Source organism: Ovis canadensis, chromosome 6, assembly GCF_042477335.2.
Source record: "Ovis canadensis isolate MfBH-ARS-UI-01 breed Bighorn chromosome 6, ARS-UI_OviCan_v2, whole genome shotgun sequence".
In the NCBI taxonomy this organism is placed as follows: Eukaryota; Metazoa; Chordata; class Mammalia; order Artiodactyla; family Bovidae; genus Ovis; species Ovis canadensis.
In genome coordinates, this window is record NC_091250.1 from 77,607,870 (window position 1) to 77,631,573 (window position 23,704).

Genomic DNA, 23,704 nt, shown 5'->3' on the forward strand with positions numbered 1-23,704 from the left:
CCTCATTAGAAAGGACGGAGACATAAGTACAGTTTTAAAAATCAGTATTGTAACGACAGTCACATAACCACTTGTGCACTTCCACTTGAACAAACAGACAAGACAAATGAGAAAGAAGCATTTGTAAGGCCAAAGGTGCAACATCACAGATATTAGTAGCAAATGCCTTGAAATACTCATTTTTACAAATCACTCTTAGATTTGAAAAGTCAGGCATGCAGATCTTACAGCAGAACTGGAGGTAAACTTTCTTGTAAATTTCTGGGCAAATGACTACTGAAGGAGAAATAGTAATACATTTATTGGACTTCTTTGGCAGACATTTATCAAGACAATTTTTGACACAAACACTTATCATTAATGTCTTGTTTAGAAATTTTGCTCAGTAAGTTGCTTCCTTAAGAAGGCTGTTTCCGCCCCCCCCTCCCCAGCATGTTCTGAAATCTAAATTTGGATATCAAGAGTCCCTCTAATTTACTACCATTTTACAGATTTTTAATGGTGAATAGCCTTGTGGTGTATCCAAGACACTGATAGTTACAGCTCCAGAGAAACAGCAAAAGAATACTGACCTTTTCTCAGTTGGAAAAAACACTCTGGCAAGATGCAAGGTCATTTTCAATGTCTGTTTACAAAGACTTAGCAAATACTTTAGAAAATCTGAAAGAGATGGTGTTACAGTATAGTTGCACAGTGCTTACGTCTATAATATACATGAATCTGAATGTCAGTCAATGAGATGAGCTCAGATCCATTTCCCCTCCTTGGACCAGACTGGAATTGGTCAGCAGATTCTGGTGAAGACCTGGGACTCCCCTTAGAGATGTAGCTGAGCTGGCCTTGCAACCCCTCGACCCGTCACCACTCATCAGGTCTCTGCTTTGTGGTATCATATGCTCTAATCACTTCAGACTGTGAGACGATTCCATTTTCATCTTGAGAGAAGGCATACCCATCTGTAAATTAAAATAGAAATGGTGAGCTTGAAGTCACAGGAAGTCTCTGTTATTCTGAGTTTTGAGTGTTCATTTTCTAACTTGGGGAGCTAATGCATCCTTCCCTGCCTTTAAAAGCATAAAGACACTAATTTTACAACCCAAAACCTGTGGGACACTATAAAAGCAGTGCTAAGGGGAAAGTTCATAGCATTACAGGCATACCTCAAGAAACAAGAAAAAAGTCAAATAAATAACCTAAGTACACCTAAAGCAACTGGAAAAGGAAGAAATGGAGAACCCCAGGGTTAGTAGAAGGAAAGACATCTTAAAAATTAGGGCAGAAATAAACGCAAAAGAAACAAAAGAGACCATAGCAAAAATCAACAAAGCCAAAAGCTGGTTCTTTGAAAGGATAAATAAAATTGACAAACCATTAGCCAGACTCATCAAGAAACAAAGGGAGAAAAATCAAATCAATAAAATTAGAAATGAAAATGGAGAGATCACAACAGACAACACAGAAATACAAAGGATCATAAGAGACTACTATCAGCAATTATATGCCAATAAAATGGACAAATTCTTAGAAAAGTACAACTTTCCAAAACTGAACCAGGAAGAAATAGAAAATCTTAACAGACCCATCACAAGCACGGAAATTGAAACTGTAATCAGAAATCTTCCAGCAAACAAAAGCCCAGGTCCAGACAGCTTCACAGTTGAATTCTACCAAAAATTTAGAGAAGAGCTAACACTGATCCTACTCAAACTCTTCCAGAAAATTGCAGAGGAAGGTAAACTTCCAAACTCATTCTATGAGGCCACCATCACCCTAATACCAAAACCTGACAAAGATGCCACACACACAAAAAAGACTAATTTTTAATGTCTGGAAATGATATGGATTCAACTGCAAAATGAAGAGTGAGACGATGGTGGCTTAGATCCTCGGCGTTCTGCTCCCTGCATGAACAGATGCTGTAGCCCTCCTCCATTCTTCCTTCAGCACATCATGTCCAAGTCCTCTAAGGTCTGCTTCCTGCTAGCAGAGGGGTGGGGGCGGTGCAGTCAAGTGGGAGCATGTATTCCAGATAGATTAGGCAGATGAGAGTGAAGGAAGAATAAGAGCGAGGAGATAAACACACACAGCTTCCCTTAGAAGACATGGTTCTGGACTCTCGGCACCTACAAATAAACTCACTCGTGCCCTAGCCTGGTCACAGCGGGCCTGGAGATAAGAAATGACCCCTGAGGGGATCACATCTTTAGAAAAGGCCTCCTGAAGCATAAAGAGCAAAAGCGTTAAACATGAGTGTACATACATGAAAATAAATTACATGTGGAGACAACATGAAACAAAAGACATGTTACCAACACAAATGCATTTACTACAGGGCTTTATATATTATATTCTTTTTGAGATCCTTCAAATGTTAAGAGGGCATGATACCTAATAATTTCTTACAACTCTAAATATTCATAAATATTTTTGAAGGGGAAAATATATGTTTCAGTGTGTGCTGTTTCACACACATGTCATTGTGTATGAAAGCTGAAAAGGCTCTCGCAAAGTTATTCAAGCAGAAAAGATAACAATACTGAGTGAGCTTTTAAGAGTTAAGATTTATTTCACTGGTTCTTTTTTAAGATTTAAGGAGGTAAGGGGCATGCAGAAATATTTTTTTGTGAAGTGAAAGCAGCAAGATTTTCAAATGCTCTATCTTTTCTGATGAAAGTGAGATGGCTGTGGTCAAAAGACTCTCTAAACATTTGTTATTAATATTTATATAATGTGTTGCAAGGGCACACAATTTGTTTTAGGTGTTAATTGTAAATAGTTAAATATCCTTCAAGTCAAAATACTGCTCTTATAAACGCTATGAGGTAATGGCGGAGAATGTGTTTAAAAATCAGAACTCAAATACTTACGGAGCAGGTTTTGTTGCAGTGATTCTGACCGGTACAAGTTCACGTGGTTCTTCTTAAAGACGTTCTTGAGCAGTTGCGCCCTCTCTGTGAGGCTGCAGAGCAGGTGCAAACGTGTGAAATGAATTATCAACTCGGCGGAGACCCCAGCGTGCCCACAAGACCACCAGAGAGAGTCAGACTTAAACAAAAGACTATTTGAGAAATCTGTAGTCTACTGATTCTTTCTTACCCTCTTTTCTCAGACAGCAAATGCGGTTTCAAGTATTTAGACAGACACTTTAGAGGCCATTTTCCCCTACAGCTCAGAAGAGTTCTGTCCCCCATAGTGCAGTCAAAAGATGTCCCCAACCCTAGTTTTTAAGTCAAACAGAGATACAGAACCTGCACAATACAATTAACAAAAAACACAAAATCCACCAGTAGTGATAGTACCTTCTAAAATCTTAGCTGACTTACTACATATAGCAAGTATGGCATTTGAGAATTAAAAAAAAAATGAACCATTACTATACCTTTTTCCTACTTTGCATATATTCTGGTATAAATTAATTTTTTTATACAGAAAAATCCAAAAAATTATGTAAAGAAGGAATTTCATAGACTTTTTAATTAGAAAAATTCCATTACCACTCTAATATGGCATGAAATGTGTTCCTTAATCTCATTTTAAAATAAAAAAAGCATTTTCAGAAAATAATTTACTAGGTAAAGTGACAAGGAAAAACACTTATTTTTCAATAAACATTTAGAATAATCTTTTCTGTAGAAAGGAATCCATGTAATTATGTAACTTCTAAAAGCAGAGTGCAAGAAATACCGCGTCTGTTTTTCTCTCCTGCTCATAGAACAGTGTTTCACACAGTGGGAAGTCAAATATCTGTCAAATAAATAAATTTGAATAATAATTCTGAAATGCACTTTTAAACATCATCAATCCTCCTAGTCATGCCATTTCTCCACTGGTTGATTTATAAAACTTTGCTTTGATATTAAACCACATAACAAGCATGAAGAGCTAATAAGTAATCCACATGTGTTGCAGCAAATGTTTATGTAATTTTGTTTTAATCACTGGAACTGACTCAGTGGACAAATTTCCATCTTTTAGCTTCCCCATTTTAAGCTTTGGTTAAACTGTTGTAAGTTATGTTAGTTCTGTATATTGCCAATTTTTTTTAGACCTTGAAATGGAACAATATTTATCATACACACAAAAATAGGATCATCTGCAAAATGAACTCATCGTAATTACAGAAACATTTAGGCTGTTGCTGAAGTAAAATATTTGGAAATGTTGACATTTGTAGTAATCTTCCACAGATATTTTTTAAAAGTCTAGGGGTGTTAACTGGTACTTATTAGACATACTTTATTGTCATTGGGAATTAAGGCAAGAAAGCTAATTAATCTTAAAACTCTAGCAGTTTTGCAAAAACTTGTAAAACTTGTTTTTGCCAGTGAAATAAACAGATATGGGGAATGAGAAAGAGCCATTTTTACAGACTTTTCTTACTCTACTCTTAAAATGATCTACCATTACAGACCTGGGGACTCAGAGGGACACTAAAACATCTAACTGCTTTGAGGAAGTCAGCAGCTTTAGCAGCAGGTGGTCTGACTTTGTTAGCAGAGCACTGTGGATGGGGTGCTGGGAAGTCTCTGGTGTTTAAAATTGAAATGACTACAGAAGACGAGAGGACAGCAATGTATCATGACGGAGCTTCTTCTTCCTAAAATACGTTTTCCAGGTTTTAGGCTGGACTTCTTAAATGCATGATCCTTTAATATAGAAGTGCCCCTTTCATATTATGGCAACCAAAATATATGAGACAATGTAATTTTGTTTTGTAATGGCCATTTAAGGCTATATTTTCACTCAGCTGTCATGTCACATTAACGTCTAGTGTTTATTTAAAGAAAAAAGTTTCTTTCTGGGGAAAGAAGCACACTATTGTGGAAAGAGCCTGGGCTCTGCTGTCTTTGATTTAATTCTGTTATTTGTTAGCTGGATTGCCTTAGGCAGCCGTTCTCAGACATCTCATGGAGTTTAGGAGGACAGTCCCTAACCTCCGGCTGATGGAGGATTCAGGAAGACGGCACTTAGGAACCACTCAGCCACTTAGAAACACTAGTTCTTCCCACCCTTACCATCCCCTAGATCCTAAGAAAACAATAACCAACCAACTAGAACAGAGATCATCACAAGACAAATATACTTTGTGAGGATCATTTCTGATGCCTGGGTTTATATTCAACATGGACTCAACAAGAGCAGTCTATTGCTACACATGAGTTTTAATTTATAATGCCCCCCCCCCCCACCACTCCATTCTTTAGGAAAGCTACTAGATTTTGTTTTTTGCCTTAGCTACATCAAACCTCTTGTTTCTCATTAAGATAAACAACACAGAGAAAAGCTAGGAGAGACCACCATCACTGTCTCCAAGACCAAATTATCCGACATCTATACTTCCCTACTTTAAAAAGTTCGGGCTTTGGGCCAAACAGTGGTGATGAACAAATTAATGAGGACTGACCTGAAGATCCTGGGCTAAAATACTATTTAGTAGAGGCTGATGATGTTATACTGGCTAATGTCTATAGATATGTGTAAAAAATTATGGCTCTCATTATTCATACTTGGCCTTACCATAAGATGCATTGCTTCACACACACAGGAAAGATGTCCAGTAATAACTGCCTGTCTCCAATGAGCCCAGTGTCCGCAATCCATTACTTTAACACTTTGGGGTTCTCAATTCATATTTTTGTTTTGTTTTAGGAAAGTAATATGTTGCACACAATTTATGTATGTAATACTCCCAAGTGAGACCTTAGAGACCAATATCCCCCAAATTAATATTTCTGCTATAAAACACAGACATATTTACACTGCAGAAAAATAAACACTATCAATGTTCTTATATTTCAAGAACAAATTGTTTTGAAAATCCAGCAAATTTCACTATAAGCTTGTGGAAAAATTGAATTTCAAAGCTTTCTGGATTTTGGAAATGTAGATGCTTCTGCTCCCTAGTGTTGGAGCATGTCCATAGAAAGTAACAGCAAAGGACAGTTTCATAGCTTATGAGTTAGTTTCTTTACCCAAAATAATCAGCCATGGCTACACAGTGATCTGGAGGAGGAAATGGCAACTCACTCCAGTATTTTCGCCTGGGAAATCCAGGATCTTCTTGACTCAGAGATTGAACCCGGGTCTCCTGCACTGCAGGCAGATATTTTTTTACCATCTGAGCCACCAGGGAAGTCAGGATGATAATATGATAAATGGCATACTTATTTCTATTAAAAAAAGACTAGTTCTTTTAACCAAGATGTTTTAATTTTTGAAAATGAGTAGAGATGAGAAATGAATTATTGTTAAATGCTAATCTGGATACAGTGCTTACACGTTAGTTTCTCTGACACAGAGAAGCTGTGTGTTTACACCTAGCTTGACTTCACAGTAGTGCTTAGTGAAGATTAAAAAATTGGGGTGATCCACTTATAAGGTCGTTCTTAAGAACTGCATCCTTCTATGACAAAAAAGTAAACAATCATTACACGGGAGCTTGCTAGTTTGGGAAGTGTAACCTAGATAGTTCTATGTTCTCGTGTATCACATTTTCCTTTATCCACAGGTTAGCCCACTACTCAACTATCCTTTCACCTACCCTTCCATTAATGCATTTATTCTTTGGTTCATTCTCCTAACCATTCATTCATCCATTCAGTAAACGTTAACTGAGCGTTACTATGTTCCTGGCTCTGTGGTTGTTGCTGGGTTGCCATGAAGACTGAGACAGAGGCCTCTCCTACAAGGAGCTCCATCTAGTCGGGGACACGAGCAGACACAGGTTGAAGACACACACTCTGGAATACTCTGGTAAATGCAGAAGCAGGAGAACACACCAAATGCAGAGACAGCATTGGAATTGGTTTCATCTGGGGAATGCTGAGGTGATCGCATTTGCACTGGGTTCTGAAGGCCAGGAACTGGATTACCCGTCTGTAAGAGGGTCTCAGCTTCTAGACAAGGGATCAGCACAGGCCGAGGCCAGGAAGCATAAAATAATGTGTGTGTTTCAGCCCTCAAGGAAGCCTGCTGTCACTCGAATACACAGAAATCACCGTTTCTCCCTCTTTGAAAAATGCAGATGGAATCAGCTCATGTTTGAAAATTTGACATGAATCTCATTCTCCAAGGTTCCTAAAACAATTCTGTCAATAAAATCAATCTGACAATTGCTAAGCTGCCTTAGAACGCAGTTTGATGTGAAGGCTTTGCCAACTAGTTGCTACTTTTCCCCTCTCAGAGATCTTCCTCTCTAGCTGCCACTCAGCAGGGAGACGCCATGGCCAGGCTGACCATCACCATCATTTTGCTCAGCGATCAGCAGCAATGGCAACATGGGGTCCATACCAAACTAGGGGTTTTTGACTGGGCTATTCAGCTAACAACTAACTTAGTCCTGAGTCCCCGAAATAAACTGAACCACTGTTTTAGGCAAATGAGCTGAGCAGCAGCAGGAAATTGATCAGATGCATTTTCTATGGAGAAGTTGGTGGTCATTTACATGGAATTCATTTCTTTCTTTTTAGGCTCTCTGATTTATTTAATGTAAGGGACTGTACATATCACAGACTCATTGACTCTTTAGGACCCAGAGACCAGAGGTCATCACATCGAACCCTCAGTCTGACTTATGAATTGTTGAAGTCACTGATATACTATAAATAATGAAAAACAGTATTACATGAAGGGGCTTAATGTAAATTTTATTAACATACAAACAGAAATTTATTAAGGGCAGTAACAGTACTATCAGTGGACTTTCCCTAATAATTGTGAATATTTTTATTCATGATTCTGTGAACTATTAATAGAACTCTTTTTAAAAAAAATAAATATTTTTATACTGGAGTACAGCTGATTAACAATGCTTTGATAGTTTCAGATGCACAGCAAAGGGACTTGGTCATACATATACATGCACCCATTCTTTCCTAAGAGCTAGAACTCTTGGTATATCCTTTTTATATCTAGAGGGAAAGCGAGAGTAAACATTTACTGAGGGACGGTTTATGAAAAACAGTGGGGTTGGTGTAGAGTTGGAGGTGAAGGGAAGAGATGAGGGGAAAGCGCGGGGAAGAGGAGCTACTCCTGTCATCTGAAGGTAGGTGTCACCAACTCATCATGTGCACAGGGACGCTGACACGGAAGGGTCAGAACTGTCGTGTTACAGGCAGGCTATGTCTGGTGCCACGCCACTACACTCCTGAATAGCAGAGAAAGGAGGCAGCATAGTGCTTGCTTAGGGTTTCTAGACTCAACTGACATGGGCTCAAGGCCCAGGACGGTCACTTCTGACCTGGAGAGCTTGGGTCTCTCTAAGCCCCAGTTTCCTCATCTGGAAAAACCGGGGATGATGGATCTGTCCATGAATGTCATGGCGGTTCAATGCCACAGTAGCTATGAAGTGAGGGGTGCAGTGCCTTGCCCGCGGTGCCCGCCACACAGAGAGATGCCAGCACTGTTAATTTTAGGAGAGAGGCGCAGACTGGTGTATGACGTGCCCCTTTGGCCTAATGAGAGCAAGAGCAGGCTGGAAGCCAAGGTCTCAGCCTGAGTCCCCAGTCTGACACTTACTCCATTGTGTCAAACTGAGTAATGACAGTGAATCACGATGAAGGAGACAGAGATCAGGGCAAAATGTTTCCTAAGGTCGAGACAAAATGCTAGCTGACTTTAGTGTGATGAGAGAGAGGGAGAATAAATTCCTGGTGTTTTCATCATAATTGTGGATTATTATAGAGTGCTTTCGAATAATTTTAGTTTCTTTTTTGTAATGCTTTGTAAAGTTTAGTAAATTCAATTAGCTTTCTAACCTTGCTTTTTTTTTTTTTTTGGGTTTGGGGGTGGGTGGGTGGTGGTGATGAAGAGGATTTGGAAGAACATAACTCACTTCATATATGACCCTCAGCTCAGTTCCCAATAAAGTACTGAACCATGAAGGTAACTGAGGGAGAGTTGACTCTATGTCAGCCTCTGACTTCGATTGTATTCTATTGCATTATGAATACTGCAGTTTCTTTTTCAGTTTAACAATAAACACTATTTGTAGCCACCATTTATTTAGTGCTCATGAAGCCCCAAGCCACCTGCTTTATTGACATTATTTTCAATTCTCATGACTGGCTGTGAGGGAGATACGTGGATGAGGAAATTGCTGGGAGGGACTGGGGGCAGGAGGAGAAGGGGACGACAGAGGATGAGATGGCTGGATGGCATCACGGACTCGATGGATGTGAGTCTGAGTGAATTCCGGGAGTTGGTGATGGACAGGGAGGCCTGGCGTGCTGCGATTCATGGGGTCGCAAAGAGTTGGACATGACTGAGCGACTGAACTGAACTGAACTGAACTGAGCACCAAGCAACCTGGCTGAGGTCGCAGGCAGTTCAGTGAAGAGAGATTTGATTTGAATCTGCATCTCTCTGATTCCAAAATCTGTCAGTGACACTGCCAGCTCCACGTTAACAGATAAATACAAGTTTAACTGCTTATTTCCAACCGCTAGCAAAAGAAAAATGTAAAGCTCACTGAGAAAAGAATATAGTGTGTATTTTACCTTTTTCCAAGCACAACTGCTCCTGGGTCTTGAGATTTTGCCTCCAGCTCCTGAACTTCATCTACTAACGTTTTAAAAGCAGTCCTCTTGATACTGCAAAAACATAAAAGGGAAAGAAAAGAAAAAGTATAGAAGTATTTGTATGAAGATTTAAAACATTATAAAACAAGTTGTTACCATGCTGCTTCCAAGTACAATAATAATCAGAGTACAAGGAATTTTTTCTTAGAATCTAAAAAATTACAGTAATTTTGGGCATTAATATAATTATAGAAACAATAGTCATAAATGGTTTAGGCTGATAGTAATAAATCTTTCATAGTTATTAAACAAGCATCACATTAACTAATGATATCTTTTTTGTGGGAAGAGAGAACATTTTAAAACTTATAGTCCTTGAGAAGGATTAATAAGATTGTGGATTCTTCTAGTCTCTATTTTATATATGTTTAGAATCAGGTAAGCAAAAATTTCCTTTCACAACTATTGTTCACTAAAAATGTGTGTTGTGTGTGTGTGTGCGTGTGTTTGGAGATAACAGAACTTTTTCTTCTACCTTGAAGGGGTTTTTCAGGCTGATTAATAAAAATGTTAATTGAAACTACCTGCTTTACTTCTGCTGGCTCTTTTAAACTAATATAGTTTTCTAGTTCCTCAGTTGGTCCTTTCTCCTTTACTTACATAGAATTAATATTTCTAATTCCTATCTTGTAAGCTCTATATTAGAGTTGACGTTACAACTAGAGAAATCCGAGGATTAATACTCCATCTATGTTGTTATGTACATAACTGAGTATTATACTTACACCTTATACACCACATCAAGGAGCAAGGAGGCCACAGGGATAAATAACAGGCCCGTCCAAAAGACTCCAGAACTGAACAACATGGCTGCCTGAGTATCAGAAACAGTATAACTTTAAAAACCATAAAAATACATCAGTAATTACAAATTAAGTTTTTATATGATTTCAAGTAAAATAATTTTAAGAATCTCATTCTGCAAGAGGGCATAAAATAACTCTGAATTCAAACTTGTGAAATATTTGGAATTAAAAGCCTAAGTTATGAAAACATGCCTTTCTATTTTTCCCTCAGTAGCTAATACAGCAAAGTTTTATCATGAACCAAATCTTTTCATATTTTTGTATGAATTTTTTATTATTGTGACCAAAACATGGAGTAATAAACTTTGACCTTCTTTTATAACTTAGAATATAAAAAATTATCTTTTTGAGCAAGCTTCAAACATATACTGGATTAAATTCTCTTACAATACAATACATAAAATCAGTCCTAATTAGAAACTAAATTTACTATTTCTGGAAAAGAAAAATTTACTTTTTCTAAAATATTACACTATGCTAAAACATCATCCAGATACATCATGAATACAGTATAAACAAGTTAGGGTATCTATGAAAAATAACAACTTGATATTATATAGGAATAATACTAATTTTTGTGCAAAGATTTACACAACTTGTTTCAGTGTATTCTGAAAAATTATTTTAACACCCTTTCATTTGTATTAAATCCCAAATTGTTATATCAGAGCCTTTGGGGTTGCAAAGAAACTGATTCCATAATAAAAATTAATAAATTGTTAGTTGCTTGTGATTATAATAAAAACCCCTTTATAATGTAATTAGATTACCTAGAGCTTAAAGTGGATAGTGTCATATAAATAAATAAAACCAAAAGTAACATTTTATTTCACTTTGAGTCTATTTGTTTATCAAGAACAAATTTGCAGTACCTATTTAAATCCATAAACGTATTGTTATAATTCCGTTATATAGTAGCCAACTAATGCACACCCATTTACATCCCACTAAGTATCACACAAGAAACTTGTTTTTAAATAGTTGCGGGTCAGGAATTAAAAATGATCTAGAGTTTAATTTATATAGGTGGTTTCACAATTATACATAAACAAACAGTCCTAATCAATCCATCCTTATCAAATATAAAGACTGCTAATTTTAAGTTGTGCTTCAGATTACCTATTCATTTTGACTCTCATTTGGAAACTGGGAGCTGCTATTTAAAATTTTTCTACATTTCTACAGAAGCTTATTGACACCGACTCTTGGTGCAGAATACTTCAGTATCTAGGATAAAAGAGCTCTGAACACATTAAAAATAAGAACATGCTATTACCCCAAATTTCAGAAAATAAACGTCGCCACGTGGATTCAGTGGAACAGCACCCACTTTCCGGACACCACCAAGATGAAAGATATTCACATAAAAGTCATTTTATTTTATAAGCAAAACATGATCTTTGACATGCTTGCTGACATCTTCAATAGTGAAAACCAACAATAACTGTGTAATAGGAAATGTCCATCAAGTCAGTGGGTTTTGTTTAGTTGGAAGGAAGCTTTTGAGTTAGGTAATGACTGCAAAATGCCACATTTCTTTTTCCTTTTGCAGGAAAAAGGTAAGATAAGTCTAAGTCATGTAACTGAAAATAACCTCGTTTCTTTGGTTTAATTTTAATCTCTTTTAATTTGGGGGGCAAGAGAAGAGAGGTTTATTCTCGCCTTTGCCACCTTGTATTAAATGTCCCCTGGTGGGGACAGAGGCTGCTAATTCTGACTATTGTGATGTTAACTATGACGGGGAGACTGGCGCCCACTATTCAGTCCACCAGCCTTTGGCTTTGCAAATGCACACCATGAATTGAGGGGAAAAAAGTTTTTCTGCGTCATATCTGAAAGCTTGTCAGATTTTTTTTTTTCTTTTGCAGAGTTAATCCAAACCTAAGAGATTTAAAGCCGACATTCGCATTAAAGACAGAGTCTCTTTGTATTTTTTGGATGAAGAGGGGGGGAAAAATAAAATCCCACAGAGGTATTTCCTTCCTTTCTGTACAAGAAAGCTCTCTCTCACTCTGTAGAGACCATTTTTGTCTCTAACTTTTCACATCTCTCCACTTGCAGGCAGGTCAGCTGGGAAAAGACGCCCGGTCCGCAGACAATGGGGGAACAGGGGCAGCCTGTTTGGGGCTGGGCTCAGACTCCCGCCAGGGCAGCTTGCAAGTCACTCTTAATGTGGGAGATTGGGGGGATCACGCCAAGTGGCCCCGCCGCCCCTCTCAAGGCCCTTTGAAACCAAATGGAATCTGCCACAAAAGTGGCTCCCGAGGGACTTGAGAGGATCAGCCCAGGGAGCTGCAAAGCCGGCAAAGCGGAGGGCACAGGCCCTGCTCTGGGAACAAATAACTGCGTGTCTGTAGAGCAATGCTGCCTCGGCATCGGCCTCAGGCTTCAAAAGTGAACTGTCGCTGCCTGAAGACACAGAGGACCAGGGAATTGTTCTGAAATTTCCCTACGAACTTGCGGAGAAAGAACATTTGAGAAAAGCCTAGCTCCTGCGCAGTGAGCGGATGGGAAGGCTTACCTTCTGACCCACAGTGAGGTGACCCCTTGGTACCCATGTTCTCACACAGACAGGAACACTTACTCTTTCACCTGCAGGGTCCTCCAAGTTCAGGCTCGGAAGAGAGGATTTTGATGTGCTTACCTGCCTACAAACTTTCAGCAATGCACTTCTTAAGTCTGTTCCCCCCCCACCCCCCCCCGTTTACCCTATAAATGTCGAATAGGATGCTGATTCTTTCCTAAAGTACAGATGCTATAAGAAGGCCCCTTGGGGAGTGCTAAAACTATATCCGCAGACCCCAACTGGACCAGGGCTGGTGATAAACAGCCCTGGAAGCGGTCCTGGCTCTGTCCCGGCTCTCAGGGCCAGAGGAAGTCACTTCTGGGTCTCTGCTTCCTCAGCTGTAAAGTGGATTATAAGAATTAAACCAATAATGTTTATAAAGTGGCTGCTTTTATTACTAACATTGATTATCAACAAACGTTCTTTTTTTTAATTTTCAAATTCCTCTAAGCTCTCTAGTCTTGTGTTCCTTTTAGTGATCTCTCCCATGAGCTTCAAGGAAGGAAGTTTTTTTTTTATCACAACATCAGCTTAAATGCAAGTTTATAAATGTCATAGTTTTCATCACATTAACATCTACTCCTCTCCAGACTGAAATTGGCCAAGGAACTGAATCTTAATAAATTGCCATTCATCTCAATTTGCTAATTTAATAAATGGAGATAAATGTTTTTATTTCATAAAAATTATTCAAGATTGTATGGGTACTATATATTAATTTGGAAGGGAAAATTATTCAGAGAATAGTGCTGTAAAACTTGGTTAGTTTTCTGGGAGGGGGAAGGGTATAAGATAAATTAATATATTAATAAATACCAGAGGGGTTAAGAATTAATGTTAACAACAACAAAAAACAAGAAGTGATTACTAAGTGTCTAGATAAAACTTTATAAAAGGATTTTCTAAGCCTTAAAATGGTGAAAAAAACTACAGAAACCACTACAATTTGCAAAGTAATTAGCCTCCAATTAAAATGAATAAATTAAAAAAAAAAGAAACCTATTCAAAAGAAAAAAAAACTATAGAAAGAAATGCTTTAAAGAACTGATTCATGAAAATGTAGAAGCACCACAGGTTCAAAAATAACCAAACTAAAAACTAAATGATACATAAGAACTTGGAAAATGGCTGTCAGAAGTATATGAAATTCTGCATTAATATCTGATATAAAAATAGACCACTTATTTTCATAAGAGTAGCTAAGATCCCAATAGGCAGGCAAAGGATCTGAGAAGGTATTCACAAAAGCAGCAGCAAGTAATCAATAACATGGGAAAATGTTGAGCCTCTCTACAGTTGCAAAAACATTATCAAATTAGATCAGATTTGAACAATTCACAATCACACTTGGGGGAGTGGGAAGGCATGGTGAAACAGGTCTGAGTAGTAATTTACACTTCCATTAGCAATGCACTCACTTTGGGAAAGGCAACTGACATGTGTATCAAGAACACAAACATTCATTCCTGTTAATTTGATAATTCAATTTCTGAAACTATGTGTTGAAGTTTGGTACAGTTTTTGGGTAGAGGTTACTATCCCATTAAACTGTTTGTGGTCACTAGTCCTGAAAGCACTTTGTCCAAAAGTTTGTCATGGCTCAAACAAACCACAGCAGCCTCCAGTCCTGGTGAGTCACAGGATAGAGTAGCTTATTTAAGTCTCTGAGAAATCATAATAAAGAACCTACTAAATAGTTTTTTAAACCAAGGTTTCCAAGATGTATTTATTGACCAAGGAACACTTTTCCCCATATATTGCTTACTAATATCCCAAGGAACTAATTTTGGGAATTGCAAATATTCACTGTGAGTTTTTTTTAAAAACAGTAGAACACCAGTGAAACTCATAGGAAAAACTACATGGACATTCCACAAGAGGTGGTGACCAAACCCATTCACAAGAAATAGAAATGCAAGAAGGCAAAGTGGTTGTCTGAGGAGGACTTACAAATAGCTGCAAAAAGAAGTAAAAGCAAAGGAGAAAGGGAAAGATATACCCATCTGAATGCAGAATTCCAGAGAATAGCAAGGAGAAATAAGAAAGCCTTCTCAAGTGAGCAATGCAAAGTAATAGAGGAAAACCAAAGAATGGGAAAGACCAGAGATCTCTTTAAGAAAATTGGAGATACCAAGGGAACATTTCATGCAGAGATAGGCACAATAAAGGACAAAAACGGCAAGGACATAACAGAAGTAGAAGAGCATAAGAGGACTTGGCAAGAATACACAGAAGAGCTGTACAAAAAAAGTCTTAATGACCCAGATAACCAAGCGGTGTCATCACTCAGCTAGAGCCAGACATCCTGGAGTGTGAAGTCAAGTGCATCACTACAAACAAAGCTAGTGAAGGTGATCGAATTCCACCTGAGCTATTTAAAATCCCCAGAGATGATGCTGTTAAAGTGCTGCACTCAATATGCCAGCAAATTTGGAAAAGGAAAAGTCAGCAGTGGCCACAGGACTGGGAAAGGTCAGTTTTCATTACAATCCCAAAGAAAGGCAATGAAAAAGAACGCTCAAATTACTGTACAGTTGTATTCATTTCACATGATAGCAAAATTATGCCAAAATCCTTCAAGCTAGCTGAGAGCTTCCAGATGTACAAGCTAGATTTAGAAAAGGTAGAGGAACCAGAGATCCAATTGCCAACATTCGCTGGATCATAGATAAAGCAAGGGAATTCCAAAAAAAATCTACCTCTGCTTCACTGACTATACTAAAACCTTTGACTTTATGGATCACAAAAACTGTGGAATATTCTTAAAGAGATGGGAATTCCAGACTACCTTATCTGCCTCCTGAGAAATCCGTAGGCAGGTCAAGACGCAACAGTTAGAACTTGACATGGAACAACAGACTGATTTCCAAATCAGGAAAGGAGTATGTCAAGGCTGTATATTGCCACCCTGCTTATTTAACATTTATGCAGAGTACATCATGCAAAATGCTGGGCTTGATGAAGCACAAGCTGGAATCAAGATTCCTGGGAGAAATATCAACAACCTCATGTATGCAGATGATACCACTTTGATGGCAGAAAGTGAAGAGGAACTAAAAAGCCTCTTGATGAAAGTGAAAGAGGAGAGTGAAAAAGCTGGCTTGAAGCTCAACATTCAAAAAACTAAGATCATGGCATCTGATCCCATCACTTCATGCCAAATAGATGGGAAAAATGTGGAAACAGTGTTGGATTTCATTTTCTTGGGCTCCAAAATCACTGTGGACAGTGACTGCAGCCATGAAACTAAGACACTTATTTCTTGGAAGAAAAGCAATGACAAATCTAGACAGTACTAAAAAGCATAGTCACAGCTACGGTTTTTCCAGTGGTCATGTATGGATGTGAGGGATGGACCATAAAGGCGGCTGAGCACTGAACAATTGATGCTTCTGAACTATGGTGCTGGAGAAGATTCTTGAGAGTCCGTTGGACTGCAAGGAGATCAAACCAGTCAATCCTAAAGGAAATCAACCCTAAAATAGTCATTGGAAAGACTGATGCTGAAGCTGAAGCTCCAATACTTTGGGCACTTCCTGTGAAGAGCTAACTCATTGGAGAAGACCCTGATGCTGGGAAAGCTTGAGGGCAAGAGGAGAAGAGGGTGCCAGAGCACGAGATATTGAGTTGGATGGCATCACTGACTCAATGGATGTGAGTCTGAGCAAACTCAGGGAGATAGTGAAGGACAGGGAAGCCTAGTACATGTGTGACTGAACAACAAGATAATATTGTCCAAGCTATTCACAGAATGTAATTATTAGGAAGCTGACTGTTTGGATGATCCCTGAATAAACAGAGAAGTGGATTATTCTGGCATTCTCTCAGGAGTCTTCTGTTATCACATATATACCCTCCCTGGGAAGGTTGATGGTTTCTATTATCTACAAAGGGATCAGTCATGGTCCCTCCCTGTGGCTCACATCTCTTGCTTCTGCTTCAAACACAGATTATCCAGTTCTGAACTTGAATGTTACATATGGTAGTTTATTCTCTAAGTCGTGTCTGACTCATGAGATCCCATGGGCTGGGGCCCTTCAGACTCTTGTGTCCATGGGATTTTCCAGGCAAGAATACTGGAGTGGGTTGCCATTTCCTTCTCCAGAGGATCTCCCTGACCCAGGGATTGAACTGTGGTCTCCTGCACTGCAGGCAGACTCTTTACCGACTGCGCTGCATAGGTACTTCAAACTTAATACATCCCCAGCACACACTGTCTACCTCCCAGACCTGCTCTTCCTTTGTGCAATCTCTTCAGAGAACAGCTTCATTGCCACCTACCTGAGACAGACACCTGGACTGTATTCATGAACTGTCTCTTGGTACCACATCCATCATATAGCCTGGTTCTCTTGTGTTCTAGTAACTTTGGACCTGTCTACTTCTTTCTCACCCACTGCCATTATTCCAGTCCAAACTTTGCCTGTCCTTATAGATGCATGGGTGGACTTGTCGACTCCAGTCCTGCTCTGCTTCTAGTCACTCCCCACACTGTAGCCAAAGGGATGCTTCCACAGTGTAAATTAGATTTGAGCAGTTCTTGGATGAAACCCTTTCAGTGGCTTCACACCACCCCCAGGATGGCATACAAAATTCCATAATATGATTCCATGACCTTTCCTATTTGACTTCTGATTACTTCCCCCATATCATCTTTCAAGACAGCCCTCATCTCTAGCTACACCATGTGTTTCAGATCCTGGAAGCTGCCCAAGCTGATTCTCGTCCTGAAGCCCCTGTGTCTATGATTCTTGTTGGCTTTTCAACTTTCACACTGGACGTCACTTCTATCCTTAGATTTGGGTTAGCTGACTCTACTTTGTGCTTCCAATTTGGGTAACTATTCCAAAATGGGTAACTATTATCCATTTTCTAATTACCGACTATGATCCTTGTAAGAAGAGGAATGCATCTTGATGAATTCTTACAATCCAAGTGCTTAACCACCAATCAGGTGTTAATAAATAATTGTTGAATAAGTAAGTTCTTACAACTTAGTGTTTAGAATGATTAAAAGCCAAACAACATCAGAGCTTTGGGACTATATTCCTGAGATGTTGCTTGGTTTTCTTGTTCTGGCATGGAGCTATTCTGGGAGCAATCATAACTAGATATTTATGTAATTTGGGGAGAGGGGAGTAGGGCTTGATCCATCTTTTTTCAGTGGAAGTCCCCTCCCTCCCTGTTGTGCTTTCACACTCTGGCCTCATCAGTGTTTGCTCCTCCTGTCTGTGACTCTCTTCGTCCAGGGAGCCATAGGTCATGCCCACCCTGCTCTGGTCTTTGCTCAGAGGCCATCTTCAGAGCTCTCCCACGGCCACGCCACCTGAAACAGCACCCCACCCTGTCTGCAGGGCTTTCCATCCTCTTTCCTGCACTGGGGTTCTCCATAGCACTCACCATCCGTGTGCTGGAGAATACACACTAAGTTCACTACATACAAACGAAGTCTGTTCTGCGAGCACATTTATAAGCCAATCAATTTGTTCATAAGTCCAATGAAATTAGCCTAGGTACTCAACTAACACAATCAGCTATATAGTACTGTACTAGGATAGGTTCACAATACTTTGAAAACTCCCAAAGCTTGTATTACATACAGCTTATATATCCTATCATGTGCTTCTTAGGATTTGGTCGAGTGTGGCTTCAGATCCAAGAATTTAAGTGTTTTTTTCTGGCTACAGCTTCTCTGAAACAGTTAGGTAGAACAACTCTTCAGAGATGGTCTGTACTGTGATATGGTTTTGTGAGCCTCAAAGCTCACGACCTCCACTGTTCTCTTTTCAGAGCCATCTACCCAGTTAATAGATAATTAAACTCCTCTTATCTCCCTGGGTTGGGAAGATCTCCTGGAGAAGGAAATGGCAACTCACTGCATTACTCTTGCCTGGAGAATCCCACAGATGGAGGAGCCTGGTGGGCTACAGTCCATGGGGTCACAAACAGTCAGACACAACTGAGCGACTTCACTTTCACTTTTGCATCTCCTCTTATGTCTCAGTTCACCCTTCCGATCTCCTCTGAAAGCATTTTCTCCATGAAATCATTTTCATTAAAAGAAAAAAAAGTGAGTGCTCAACTTCAGGTTTGCATTTATTGCTTCTTTTCATACAAACTTTCTAGATTTTTCCCACCGAGCTGTGGATCTTCCTTCCTATTGCTCTTAAGTGTTTTGTCTCTGCTGGATGAGTTGAACGTTTCTTTGGAAAAGGTAGGTTTCTGTGGCTGTGTTTCACTTTCAGCCCCATCTCATTTAGCCTACCTGCACGGTTACACTCTCCTTGAGCTCCCTTTCTCAGGGGATGAGAGGAGCTGACTCACTGAACCTGAGATACAGTGATATCCTTTAGAGTCTTGAATGCTAAAGACCACACAGAAGAACTATACAAAAAAGATCTTCATGATCCAGATAACCACAGTGGTGTGATCACTTGCCTAGAGCCAGACATCCTGGAATGCGAAGTCAAGTGGACCTTAGAAAGCATCACTACGAACAATGCTAGTAAAGGTGATGGAATTCCAGTTGAGTTATTTCAAGTCCTAAAAGATTATGCTGTGAAAGTGGTGCACTCCATATGCCAGCAAATTTGGAAAACTCAGCAGTGGCCACAGGATAGGAAAAGGTCAGTTTTCACTCCAGTCTCAAAGAAAGGCGATGCCAAAGAATGTTCAAACTACTGCACAACTGCACTCATCTCATACACTAGCAAAGCAATGCTTAAAATTCTTCAAGCCAGGCTTCAACAGTACGTGAACCGTGAACTTCCAGATGTTCAAGTTGGATTTAGAAAAGGCAGAGGAACCAAAGATCAAACTGCCAACATCTATTGGATCATTGACAAAGCAAGAGAGTTCCAGTAAAACATCTACTTCTGCTTTATTGTCTACACCAAAGCCTTTGACTGTGTGGATCACAACAAACCGTGGAAAATTCTTCAAGAGATGGGAATACCAGACCACCTGACCTGCTTCTGAGAAATCTGTATGCAGGTCAAGAAGTAATAGGGTATGGGGAGGGAGGTGGGAGGGGGCTCAGGGAACACGTGTACACCCGTGGCGGATTCATGTTGATGTATGGCAAAACCAATACAGTATTGTAGAGTAAAATAAAGTTAAAAAAAAAAAAAGCAATAGTTAGAATTGGACATGGAACAACTGACTGATTTCAAGTCAGGAAAGGAGTATGTCAAGGCTCTATATTGCCACCCTGCTTATTTAACTTTTATGCAGAGTATATCGTGTGCAATGCCGGGCTGGATGAAGCACAGGCTGGAATCAAGATTGCCGAGAGAAATATCAATAACCTCAGATATGCAGATGACACCATCCTCATGACAGAAAGCGAAGAACTTAGGAGCCACTTGATGAAAGTGAAAGAGGAGAGTGAGAAAGTTGGCTTAAAGCTCAACATTCAGAAAACTAAGATCATGGCATCCAGTCCCACCACTTCACTGTAAATAGATGGGGAAACAATGGAAACAGTGACAGACTCTTTTTGACTCCAAAATCACTGCAGATGGTGACTGCAGCCATGAAATTAAAAGACGCTTGCTCCTTGGAAGAAAAGCTAAGACCAACCTAGACAACATATTGAAAAGCAGAGACATTACTTTGCCAACAAAGGTCCATCTAGTCAAGGCTATGGTTTTTCCAGTAGTCATGTATGGATGTGAGAGTTGGACTATAAAGAAAGCTGAGCGCTAAAGGATTGATGCTTTTGAACTGTGGTGTTGGAGAAGACTCTTGAGAGTCCCTTGGACTGCAAGGAGATCTAACCAGTCCATCCTAAAGGAGATCAGTCCTGAATATTCATTGGAAGGACTGATGCTGTAGCTGAAACTCCAGTACTTTGGCCACCTGATGTGAAGATTTGACTCAATTGAGAAGACCGTGATGCTGGAAAAGATTGAAGGCAGGAGGAGAAGGGAATGACAGAGGATGAGATGGTTGGATGGCATCATTGACTCAATGGACATGAGTTTGAGCAAGCTCTGAGAGTTGGTGATGGACAACTCTCAGAGAGCTGGTGAAGCCTGGTGTGCTATAGTCCATAGGGTCATGAAGAGTTGGTCACGACTGAGTGACTGAGCTGAACATCTATATTTTTAATGTAAAATATAAACAGAATGCTTTTACTGCATCAAAATTGTGCCTTCTCCTGGCAACACTGCCCTTGATGTATGAAAACCTGATATGAGCTCATCAAAATCAAATCTGCTTTCAGGTAATACTGTGTTATTTGAATTTAAACTTGCAAAGGTTTCATATATAGGCCTGGGAAACACCATGGTGTGACAGAGGTCTCCAAGTTGTGGGAGCCTTTCTCTGAAACTTAACCCTTTCTGTCTGAATCTGTTATGGTACCTGGGCATGGGGTTGAACTCAGAGGTATGTAACAAGCATCATTGGGTCAACACTAAATGGTGAATTCATCACTCTGCACTTTAATCAGAGACAAATTTCAAGCTCATGTGGACTTTGGCTTGAAGAGATGAACTTCCATGGAAGGTTTTCTGCTCATGTTGGGTAGTGAGGCTTGAAACTTCCCTCTGATAAAACCTGAAGGCAGAGGAACACATATGCCAAGTTCTATGCTCTGGTGGTTATCATTGAGATAGGTCTTTGATGTCTTATTTTGGCACAACAGCATTCTTACAAAATTTCAATTATGTGATACATATTCATGCCAAAATACAAAATTTTTAAATCACTCACTAGCTTATTACTAGCATTTATATGCCATGTCCTCTGACCCAATTTGTACTCTATGGCCTCGGGTACTTTCTAGAATACTATGAATTTCATAAAGAAAAACAATCTGCCATGGGTTAAGGGAATGATGTAAATGATAATTGGGTAATTTTCTGTGACCTAGTCTTTGCTAAACTTTTCAGTTCTAGCTCCAACCATCCCCTCCCTTAGCAACTCCAACCTCCCTCTTTGTTTTGGCTGCTGTCTACTTTGAATGGTTTCCTTGTTTGCTCAGGTACTAAAAAATCTGCCTGCAATGCAGGAGACCCAGGTTTGATCCCAGGGTGGGGAAGATCCCCTAGAGATGGGAATGGCAACCTACTCTGGTATTCTTGCCTGGAGAATCCCATAGACAGAGGCGCTTGGTGGACTATAGTCCATGGGGTCACAGAGTTGGACATGACTAACCACACACTACTTTGAAAGTCCTTCTTTCTCTTGCCTTCCTGAACAGTGCGGGGAACAGTAGTTCCAAGAAACTGTTCTAAGCTCTCCAAGCTATAGCGTGCAGAGTGGCCTGTCCTGGGCCAGCCCCTGTGCATCCTGATCTTACATTCTAATGTTCTGTCGACTTGTTGGTTTGCTCACAACTCAGGCTCCATAGAAGGACTCTATTTTGTCAACTTTTGATCCACTGTCACCCAGTGTAGGTCCTGATGCAGAGGCGCTCCATAAATCTCAGTTGCACTGAGCTGAATTGGGCTCTTATGTGGGATGAATTACTTTCTCCATAAAAATAGATAGGGCAGAACACCCAGAAAATAACTAAGGAGAAGGGTTTTCGGATAAACCTCAATATGTTTGCAGTTATTACCAGAAGCTCTTGATTACTCTGAGACAAAGAAAGCCCTTCGCTTGGATTATCCCAAACAAACAAAAATTTTAGAAAATACGCAAATTGTTTCAAGCAAAGAAAATCTGAGAAAACATGCAAATGAGATGCCAGTTCACAGCGTTTCTGTGCTCCTTCCCCCTTGGACATTCCTGGGTGGTGGTGAGGAACTGAAGAAGGCATGATCACCCTGTGGGACTCAATATTCAATCCAGCTAAATAATGCAAGAAACAACCTTTGTATCTCCACTCTCTGCAAACAAATGATTAAAAAAGATTATCAGAGGAATAGGAGGAAGAGCTACTTAGGACCTAGATCAATCAGAAGCTAAGTTTTTTTTTTTTTTAAGTAAAAGTTGACTGTGTATCAATGTGCTGTGCTTGTGCTTAGTCGCTCCATTGGGTCTGACTCTGCTACTCATGGACTGTAGTCTCCAGGCCCTCTGTCCATGGGGATTCTCCAGGCAAGAATACTGAAGTGGGTTGCCATGTCCTCTTCCAGGGGATCTTCCCGACCCAGGGATCAAACCCAGGTCTCCTGCATTGTAGGGAGATTCTTTACCATCTGAGCCACTAGGATCAATCAGATCAATCGGAAGCCAACTTTATTTTTTTAAAGTAAAATTTGACTATGTATCAATATATACTGGGAAATGAACATGCAAAAATAGTCTATTTTAAAAGAAATCAAGAGCATTAGAAACTGTACAGCTTTGAAATTTTTCTAGGGGTGTAGTTCCCAGAACAGTAAAAGTAATTAAGAACAGAATTTGTTTTGCTTTATTTTAATCTTCTTCACTGTGCTATTTAAAAAACTTAAAAGTACCAGAAAAATGATGACAAAATTAGTAACAAAATATTCTTCTTGCTATGAGAAATACAACTTAAAAATGTTCTGATGCTACTGGAGAAGTTATATTAAAGATAAGGTACCATATCTCAGTGCTCTATATTTTACCTGCTTAAAAGCCATCTCAAAAAAAAGGTAAAAAAATCAATACCATGAGATAGGCACTATTTTATTCTCATTTTAAAGACGAAAAATAAAGGAAAGTTCAAACAAGCAAAAATAAAAAAACAAAAAACCATCTCATAAAGCATCAATTCTTTGATTACTAGTAACTCAATCTGTGAAACATATATGGCCTATGTTGCAGATGGCAGGAAT

At 39.4% G+C, this 23,704-nt stretch overlaps 1 protein-coding gene across 6 annotated transcripts in view; it reads right to left on the bottom strand.

Annotated features, from left to right (window-relative positions):
- Positions 1-277: 277 nt before the first annotated feature.
- The window catches only part of ATP8A1 (ATPase phospholipid transporting 8A1), a 228,163-nt gene continuing 204,736 nt past the window's right edge, over positions 278-23,704 (bottom strand). For all 6 annotated transcript variants that reach the window (XM_069594047.1, XM_069594044.1, XM_069594046.1 and 3 more), the window contains 4 exons: positions 10,304-10,392; positions 9,498-9,590; positions 2,868-2,959; positions 278-956 (listed from right to left, as the gene is read on the bottom strand). In XM_069594047.1, the coding sequence (XP_069450148.1) occupies positions 859-956; positions 2,868-2,959; positions 9,498-9,590; positions 10,304-10,392 (372 nt within the window). In that variant the 3' untranslated portion in view covers positions 278-858. The remainder of the gene's footprint in view (positions 957-2,867; positions 2,960-9,497; positions 9,591-10,303; positions 10,393-23,704) is intronic.